This window comes from Dermacentor albipictus, chromosome 2 (genome assembly GCF_038994185.2).
Source record: "Dermacentor albipictus isolate Rhodes 1998 colony chromosome 2, USDA_Dalb.pri_finalv2, whole genome shotgun sequence".
Taxonomy (NCBI): Eukaryota; Metazoa; Arthropoda; class Arachnida; order Ixodida; family Ixodidae; genus Dermacentor; species Dermacentor albipictus.
Window position 1 is genome coordinate 82,928,546 of NC_091822.1, and position 9,647 is coordinate 82,938,192.

Here is a 9,647-nt window from a genome sequence, read left to right on the forward strand (position 1 = left end):
TTGAGCTTCAAGTGCAGCGGCGGCTGTTCACAAGAAAACCACTGTGACGTGCACTGCAGCTGTACGATTTTTCTTCTTCTTTTTTTCACCTCAAGGCTCCTACACTGATCGCGTGTGAGCAGCACAAACTTGAACTTACCAATAGCATCATCGATCTATTCCACTGCTCGTCGGCACTTCCTTGTGACAAGCAAGAGCTTGGCTCCTGAGTGTACACCGGAAAAGCACCTTACGCTAGGTTACATGTATTCCGAGTGCTGTGATACATTGCCATGTTAAATTTAAGACTATAGTTAGCTGTAAAAGCTTGACATTCTTATCCTACGCGTTAGATCTAAGAGTTACCTTATTACATTCATATAAATATACGTATGCGACCGTCAACAGTCCCAATTATTATTATTATTATTATGCTGCTAGTCTTCTCACACATCATACCGCTAATCATAAGTCAAGGTAAGGGCGAACAAGGTAAGGTAAGGGCAAGGGGGAACAAGGTAAGGGAGAACATGGTAAGGGAGAACATGGTAAGGGAGAGAGAAAAAAAATAAGCTTTCATTTTCTGAAACGATAATTCGAGTCAGGACTCGGTTCACCCTAAGTGAGAAGATTCCTGATTGCTACAAACCTCTGGCTTGGGCTGCGTCCTTGGCCCGGGCGACAAGGCTGCGTTGTTCGTCCAGGTCGTCAGAGGAAAGCTTGGCCTCCCACGTTTCAGTGGTGGCACAGCCTTGCGGCGAGTTTGGGTGATCTTCTTGTGCTTATATGGGGCGTCCTTGTTTGGAGTCGTCTTGTGGATCTTCTGAGGGTGGGAGGGGGTTGCTGCGGATGTGTCATGCACTGGGCCATGCTGGACCCTGTGTAGCAGAGTGTCTGGGGCGTCGCAGTGGGTGCATGTTTACGAGTACTGCGTAGGATAGTATGTGCGTAAATTCCCTGTACGCAAGATGCGGAAGATGGCTTCTTCCTTTTTGCTGAAAATCTTGTATGGTGAAGGGTACATTCTTCTGCTGAGTCGGTGATGCTGCATAAGCTCGGAGTGCTGTAGCACAGTGTCATCAACGTTGGTGGCCGACCTGGTGTGGGATGGCAGGAAAGCCCGGCTGGTATGCTCGCGGGCAGCGGCGTGTGCCACCTCATTTTCTGCCATCCCCTGACGGCGTGGAATCCAAATGTTATCGCACGAAGCAAATGACATCGTTATTTAAATGTTAATTGTTAAATAACATCGCTTCATGGCTTTAAGCGGTGCGTCACAGCGAGTACGACGGTAAAAAAATTTGCCTAGGGTGTCCATATAATTGCTCACTTCAAGCCGTTTTAGATATTGGACCCACGACGCTGAGCCAGTGATCAGTCTACGTTCCAGACCTCAGAGGTCCCCATCGCGCTCGCTCCAGTAGCCTGCGCGAGCCGGTCAATTTCGAAGGCCACGCTGTAGTAAAAGTTTAACCGTCAACGTGGCCAAGCAACAGCTAACGAAGGCAAAGCAAAGCTGCCTCTCCATTGTCGACGCTCCTAGCAGATGACGTTTTCGCTTTGAAACTGATTGACAGGAGCATTACGTGAAAATTATTTGAAGCCGCACCATGCTGCCAGTGGTGACAACTAAATAAGACAACAATGACCACAATTCTTACGAGCGCTAGTGAAGTTCAAGGAGCTTACTATTACATGGTATATTGGCCCAGCTACTGGGCGAGGACAACGGTACACGGCCAGTTTGCTGAACTGGCAAGATTGCCGCTGATGGTTAAAGAAGACATAACAGCCGTTGACATCCTTCTGTGATTGCTTAGCAAATATGCCTTTCTTCGTACTTTTTTCTCGTTATTGTCATTTCAGTTTCAATGATCTCAATCTTGCCCTTCTTGCCGTCGCTCTAAGTTTCGCAGGTGTAATGTAAATTAAAGCCCCTCAAATCACCTTCATCCGGCCTCCCGATTCGTCGCCTGTCTCTCAGAGTGGGCATGTGCCACAGGTTTTGAGGTCATCACTGCCATCTTCGTGCTAGATCGGTGATGGAAGAAGGAAAAGAAGCAGAAGAAGATCGACAAGAGGCCAGCAGCAATGGGAGCCTCGATAGTGAAAGTGGGTCTGGCCGACGAGCAAACGTGCATGACGGACCGCGAGAAGCTGGTGGGCAGCAGCTGGCAGCGGTTCTGAGACGTGAAGCATGACTACGGAATGCTACTCTTCATGTGCATGTTCACAAAACACCCCGACTACCTGAAGCTGTTCAAGCAATTCAGGGGCCGCGACCTGCGCTCGCTGCCTACCGACCCCAAGTTCCGGGCTCACGCGAGCGCTGTAGGCCACCAGCTGTCTGCGATGATCGAGTGCCTGCACGACCCCGATGTACTGATCGTGCTGATCCAGAAGAATGCGCTCAGCCATGCGACGAGGAATGTGAAGCCGGCGAACTTCGAGGGACTTTTTGAGGCCGTCATTGAGGAGATGGCCGCGAGCGAGAAGTCGCTCATGAAAACAGCTCCCGTCACTGCCTGGGAGAAGCTCTTCGACGTGAGAAACGAGGCGTCGGTTCTGATGCAGAAGAAAGATGGTGCAGAAACCGTCGAAAACACTGTCAACGTGTCAATATTACGTCAAGCTAAAGTGATAGGCTAGTGCTCGAGAATCTCTAATGCGTCAATATTGCCGCGAACAGAGCCTTAGTAATCGAGAAAAGAGGTGAATTTAGGACACGATTAGAGACTCCCGCGGGACATTCAAGTACTTGCCCGATGACGAAGGCACAGCTCATTTAAATGTTCTCACCAGTACTCAACCATTAGTTATTAAAACATCGTTTATTGCATTCTAGGATGAAAGGAAATGCAACTTATCCAGTTTTATTCCTTTTATTTCATTTTTTAGGAAAAAGAACTGCTTAACATTACCCTTGACAACGACGTGAGCAGTTGAAAGGTTTCGTTGTCGCTCGACTCGGCCGTCCGCAATTTGGCCTTTCAGTAGCTCGGTTAAAGCGTAGCGCTGCACTAGTTTTGCTGGCTCGTGAAACTAGCAGACACTGCAACTAGAAGTGAATTCCGCTTCCATGTCATGTCGCGGGGTGCCGGAATTCTCCATGCCACTTGACCAAAGGCAGCTCGAGTGGTGAGTCCACCACTCTCTCTTGACCCTGTTCCTTCACGGGGAACCAGCGCTGGAGTTTTCACGGCACCTACAGCGCCGGCCCGGCGGCTAGAACGTTCACAACTCAGCCGCTCCCGCGGACGGAAATTGCTACTGGTAGTGGCATTGCGTGCGCTGAAAGTCGAAGGAAAACAAAAGGACGCCGACGATACTGTTGCGTATACAAGTGCCGCAACTACGTCGGGATGAGGGAGGATGTATCCTTCTGCGTCTTTCCATCTAAGGGGGGGGGGGGGAGGAGGGAGTAGATTTTAATGAACAGAAAGGAGGAGAGGTCGGCCTGGAGAGCGTGTCTCTAGCCTGCTACTCCTCACTGGGGAAAGGGGAAGTGGGAAATACAGGGAAGGTAGGTGGCGGGTGATTATGTTATGGTACAATGAGATACTATATACACGTTGCCCAATATGCGGGTGCGCCCTGAAGACGCATACCCGTAAGGGTAATCTTGCCCATACAAAAAGTAATATTGTCCCAAAAAGTTATTGCGCAAACACATTTCGTACTGACTGCACGTCGCACAGCTTCTAAAGGCGATCGTCTAGACCAGTCTCACTTAAAAAGTTCAAAAGTGATTTTGTGGCACGTTGGGCACAGTGAACACTCCTCCACGCGCCCAAAAGCTTTTCTTCTGAAAAGGGGCGGGAGTCCAAGCTGTCAGCTATTGATTTGAGTGTTCTTCGTTCGGCCGCATATTGAGGGCACACACAAAGTACGTGAGCTATTGTCTCGAGAGTGTGACAGATGCTACATTCAGGGTCCTGTGCTTGTCCAATCTTGTGAAGGTATCGGTGGGTGTATGCCACACCCAGCCGTAATCGATGAATGAGTGTTTCCTGGCTTCTCCGCAACCGAAGTGGAAGCCGGAATTGTAATCCAGAGTCAAGTCTATGAAGACGCTCTTGTCGATGTTCGGGGTTGTCCCAATGTCGTGCCGTAGAAGTTTTAAGGGAGGTATGGAGCAGGGCGTTAATGTCATACCGGGAAAAATGAATTTTTATAATAGTTCCGTCAGTGTGCGCCTTTTTGCTTCCGCGTCAGCCTGTTCGTTTCCAGCTATTCCACAATGGCCAGGAATCCACTGCAGCACGATGGTATGCCCGGAGTGAGACGCGTCAGCAAGTAGAGACATGATGTCATGTACCAGAGGACTATATGCGGTTCTGTCACTCATATAATTGCTGATGAGTTGCAGTGCTGGTTTTGAGTCACAGAACACTGTCCACTTCTCGAGACTCTGTTGCAGTATGCAGCGAACTGCTTCTCGAACTCCGGTCAACTCAGCTGCTGTAGACGACGTCCTGTGTCCTATCTTGAATCGTTGTGCGATTCCCATTCCTGGCACCGTGTAGGCCGCCGCAGAAGAGGTCTGTGTCACAGAACCATCTGTAAAAACATGTTCGTAATATCTCTACATGTAAGCAATGTATGATAGCGCAAAATGCGTGAGCCCAGCAAGCGGCATCTTCGACTTCTTCGTTATTCCAGGGATTGAGAGTCTCACCGTTGGCTTTGCCATCGTCCAGAGTGGAACTTGGAGTATGTCATATGGTTGGAAGTCCGACGGCAATAAGTCTTGCTGCGACAGCACGGCTTCTGAGTAGGCAGACACAGACCGTACGCTTGTGACGTTCGTGAGTGGATGATTCCTGTGTCTGGTCAGTAGCCTTAGATGCACTCGCAATGGCTCATGTTGCAGATAAACTCGAGCTGGGCACGCACGTGCCTCTGCAATCGTGCCCCAAGTAGACGCACAGCGTGGTTGTCCAAGGCAAATTCTCAGTGCGCGAGCCTGAGCACTTTCAAGTGTGCGTACAGCAGTTGTACAAATCCGAGAAAGTACAGGCGCACTGTAGCGGAAGTAGCCAACAAAAAGTGCCTGGTAGAGCTGCAGAAGAGATGACTTGGATGGGCCCCATGATTTTCCATAGATATGTCGAATGATCTGAGTAAAGCTGTCTAGCTTTTTTCTTAATCCGGAGAGGTGCTTCGACCAAGATAAGTCACGGTCGATGATGACTCCGAGAAACTTGTAATGGGTTACTGAAGGTATAATCTTCCCATCAAGCATAACGGGGTAGCAGGCCATTGACTTCCCTGTAAATGCCATGGACACACTTTTGTCCGGTGAGAGCTGCAGTCCGCGACTGTTTAGGTATGTCGACGTTATCGACACCGCGCGCTGCAGCTTCGTTTGCACTTGCAAGCGCGTTAAGCTCGTGGTCCATATACAGATGTCATCTGCGTACACAGAGGCCGAGACTGTGCCTGCATGTTCTTTGACCAGTCCAATGAGAACGATGTTAAATAAGGTTGGGCTCAATACACCTCCTTGAGGCACTCCACGATAGACGGAGTGGTTCTTTGTTTCACCGTCTGGAGTTGTCATGAATATCGTTCTCTCTTGAAGATAGCTGGCTATCCATTGATGCATACGTCCCCCGACGCCACATTCTTCTAGGGCATCTAAAATTGCATCATGTAGAACGTTGTCAAAAGCACCCTTGATATCTAGAAAGACAGCAGCCGTTAATCGACGGCGACGTTTCTGATGTTCAACAGTTGTTACTAGGTCAATGACGCTGTCGATTGACGACCTACCCTTTCGGAAACCTGTCATTACGTCTGGATATATATTAAGTTTCTCCAAAAACCACTCCAGGCGCGTCAAAACCATGTGTTCCATGGTTTTACCTATGCAACTGGCAAGCGCCACAGGTCTGTAGGAAAGCATAGTATGGGGTGTCTTGCCTGGTTTCAATAATGCCACGATTTTGCTTGTCTTCCAATGTGCAGGCACAGTTCCCGAGGACCACGAGAGATTGTATAAAGCCAGGAGCTCTTCAGTCGCTCGAGGGCCTAGATGGCGCAAGGTAGAATAGGTAATGCCATCAGGACCAGGCGCACTTGAGTGTCTTGAAGAGGAAATCGCTGCACGTAGCTCTTGCAGCGTGAATGGGAGGTCGAGACGATCGTCCATTGTTGGAGGAGCACACCTGAGCACTGAAGCTATCGATGTTGCAGATCCAGAGAGGTGTATGCAGAAATCTTCCGCGATTTCCTTCTCACTGCGCGTCTGGATGATAGCCAAAGCTCGGAAGGGACGTAGCTGTTGTGGAGGAGATGGTAGTGCTCGTACAACATGCCATATTGTGGACAACGGTTTTCGTGGGTCCAGGCTGGTGCAAAAGGACCTCCAACGTTGTCTGTCGAGCTTGTCTAAGTATCTTTGAATTTTCTTTTGCACACGGCGTGCCGTCCTCAAGTCTGATATCAGTTTAGTTCGCCTGTATTTCCTCTCGGCGCGACGTCGGACTGCCCGCAGCTCTTCATATATAACGTCAATGGATGTTCTTGAATTTGATGTTTGGATGATGCGTGTTGTTGCGCGCATTGCTGCTCTAATGCGCTCTTCAATCTCTTTCGGTGAAATTACACAGTTGCAGGATCCTTCTAGCTTGTTCTGAAAAGAATCCCAGTCAGTGCGTCGCGTATGAGAACTTGGAAGTCTTGTAAACCATTTCAGTTGTACATAAGTAGGTAGGTGATCACTGCCATACGTTTCAGCATCTGTACACCAGGCAGCAGAAGACGAAAGACATCGTGAAGCGATAGCTAAATCGAGGCAACTGCTGTACGTTGTGCCACGAAGAAATGTTGGTGAGCCATCGTTCAGGATGTCAAGATCATTGCTGCTTGTGAAGTTAAGAAGTTCTTTTCCTCGAAGATTTGTGATCCTACTACCCCAAAGATGGTGGTGCGCGTTGAAATCACCTACAATAATATGAGGTCCTTGGCAAGTGTCAAGAACAAGTTTCAGGTGTCCAGAGTCAAATCTTCCTCTGGGAGAAATATAGCCACCGATGATCGAGATTATCCGGCGCTTTAGCTTCAGTGTTATAGAGACGTACTCGTTGCTGCTATGCACCGGAGCTTGGTTTAGCGAATACGTGAGGTCACATCGCACACACAGTAAAACTTTGCTAGTATTTCCACTTGTCCCAGACGCGAATTGTTCATATCCAGAGAGTCTAAATGGCGATGTCATATTCGGCTCGCATATCACGATAACTGGAAACCGATGCTTGAGCACTCTCTGTTTAAAATCTCCCAGGCGACCCCGTAGACCTCGTGCGTTCCACTGGAATATTACGTAACCGCTTATCCTTTCCTGTAGTGACAACCTTGAAGTTGATGATGCCATGGCGTTTACTAGCTTTTATACAGCAGCAAGCACTGGTTCTAGTGCGTCGAGAATTTGCACCGCAGCCTTGGCAACGGGCGTCTTAACTCCGATGAGCAGCATTCGCAAGGGACGAATCAACTGTGCAAGCATTGCCTTGATTTGCCCATCCGACGATGAAGGTTCATGTTCACGCTGGCGTTCCGGCTGCACTTCTGTACTCCGAGATGGCAGGGAAGGCCATATTGTAGTGTCCTTGGTGTTTAGAAGAATAGACATGGTTAAAGGTGCCTGTGACGTTTGAGGACTAGCATGAGCGCGCGACGACTTTTCCTGGAGTACAGGTTGTCCTGTTGTCGATGCTGATCTCCTTCTTCGATTACGTGAGCGCCTCTGGCGGCGGTGGACCTTGGTAGCCGCTTCTCTGTGCGTAGATCGATCTCGTACCATTTTCCTTAGCACGGACATTTCAGTCTTTAATTTTGGACAGTCCTTCGACGTTGCCTCGTGCGGCCCATCGCAGTTAGGGCACTTCAAGTCAGAGCCAGCACACGTCAACTGATCGTGATCACCACCACAGCGCGGACATGTCATCCTGTTCACGCACACAGCAGTGACATCCCCGATTTTCTGGCATTTACGGCACTGCAAGGGCCTAGGGATGTATGGACGGACAGGATGTCGCACATAACCCACTTTTACATGTGTTGGTTAGGTCTCTCCCTCAAAAATGAGTTTTATGCACCTCGACTGTCCAAAACGGTGTATGTCTGTGATATGGACAGTTGAGGAGATTAGCGTTGGGAGACCATCATTATCAATATCTGTATCGACATCGTAGATAACACCGGCGGTGGTGCTGCCTCCATGTATGATGAATGAGCGGACAAGTATATTTCCTAGCTCAGTTACAGCTTTCAAAGTGTCGAGGATGGTTCGTGTAGTCACATCAACAGTAAGTATGTTTCTTCTGGGATTAATTCGGACCTCTTTGATTTTCCCTGGAGCCAGCCTCTCGAGATAGGCAGTGAGAGTTTGCCTATTGAGGGAATTGAGGTTGCCTGTAGCAGCGACGGGGATGTAGGCGATTGTGTACGCTTGCTGTGTGGGCGGCTTATTGTAGTTAAGCTCACTCACGCTTGATGTCCTACGAAGTTTCCTCTTCAACCGACGATTTGTGACCTCGGTATATCCGCCGTCAGAATCCATGTCGTCGATGTCTGAGTAGCTCGATGACCTTGGCAGAGTCGCGTTGAGGTGGTCGAGCACAGCAGACCGACTTGCAGCTTGAAGGCCAGCCCCCAACCTTGGCGGCAGAGGAGGCGGAACGTCCGTCATTGCTTTTGATATCGTACCCGCCTCGGGGGCGTCGGTACGCACAAATTTAACCGAAAAAACCAGAGCGAAGCAGGACTAGCAGCTGATCAAGAACTCGTCTTCTTCGTCTTTCGTCTTCGTCTTTCCATCTAAGCCCTACGAACAAGAACGGAGGTGGCGTTGGATCCAAGCAGTCAGGCTAGCGGAGTAAGTTCCTGTCTTGTCGCCCTGTCGAGCGGTGTCGGGCTGGTTTCTAAATCGAATTTCGCGTGTGTGCTTGGTTTATTCGATAGTGAAGACGGTCAGCCGTGGCAGCCAGTACCAAACAGCAGAATATGCAGTCGGCATTTCGTCGGAAACAAAATGAGCAATAGCATGCACCATCCGGCATATATGTACCAACCATTTTTTCTTCGCAATACCACCGCCAAGCCCTTTCCAATGCCACCGCACGAAGCGAACGATACGAAAAGTAAATATTATCCGTTCACTGCCAAGAATTATGTGGGAGGGAAGCTGCCTTGTAATACGAGTTGTGTGCGCATACTGCCGGCGCACGGGCGACTAAGCCACCTATGTGTTATTTAAAATGCGCATGCGGATGAGGACTCGGCGCTGAGATGCATGCGGTAAATTTACGTAATTAGTGCTAAATGTAGCCAACGTTGTTACCGATCCAGCAGCGGAGCACTCAAACCCTTGCTTGCGCGAGTCAGCTGATGCGATAAAGCTTTCTTCTCCACTGACTACTATGGCGAAGTAACATCTTAATTTTTTATGTCTAGCCAGAGAAATATGGAAAGTCTTCAGGCCAACTAATACTTCCGAAATCATAGCGCAGCACGACCGGAGCCATAGCTGCTAGATTTGCGAGGCAGGCTGCCCCGCACGCATGGCAATGGCACACAGCGCAACCATTAAAGAAACACACGTGCTCGCCGCGACACACTGTGAAAAATATATAAAGCTTAAAAAGCTTCTTTCGTCATTTCTT

General features: G+C 49.2%; 1 protein-coding gene across 1 annotated transcript; it reads left to right on the top strand.

Annotated features, from left to right (window-relative positions):
* Positions 1–2,187: 2,187 nt before the first annotated feature.
* Positions 2,188–2,628, top strand: LOC135895829 (globin-like). Its single transcript, XM_065424030.1, has one exon. It carries the CDS (start codon positions 2,188–2,190, stop codon positions 2,626–2,628), a length of 441 nt encoding a protein of 146 aa, XP_065280102.1.
* The last annotated feature ends 7,019 nt before the right edge of the window (positions 2,629–9,647 follow it).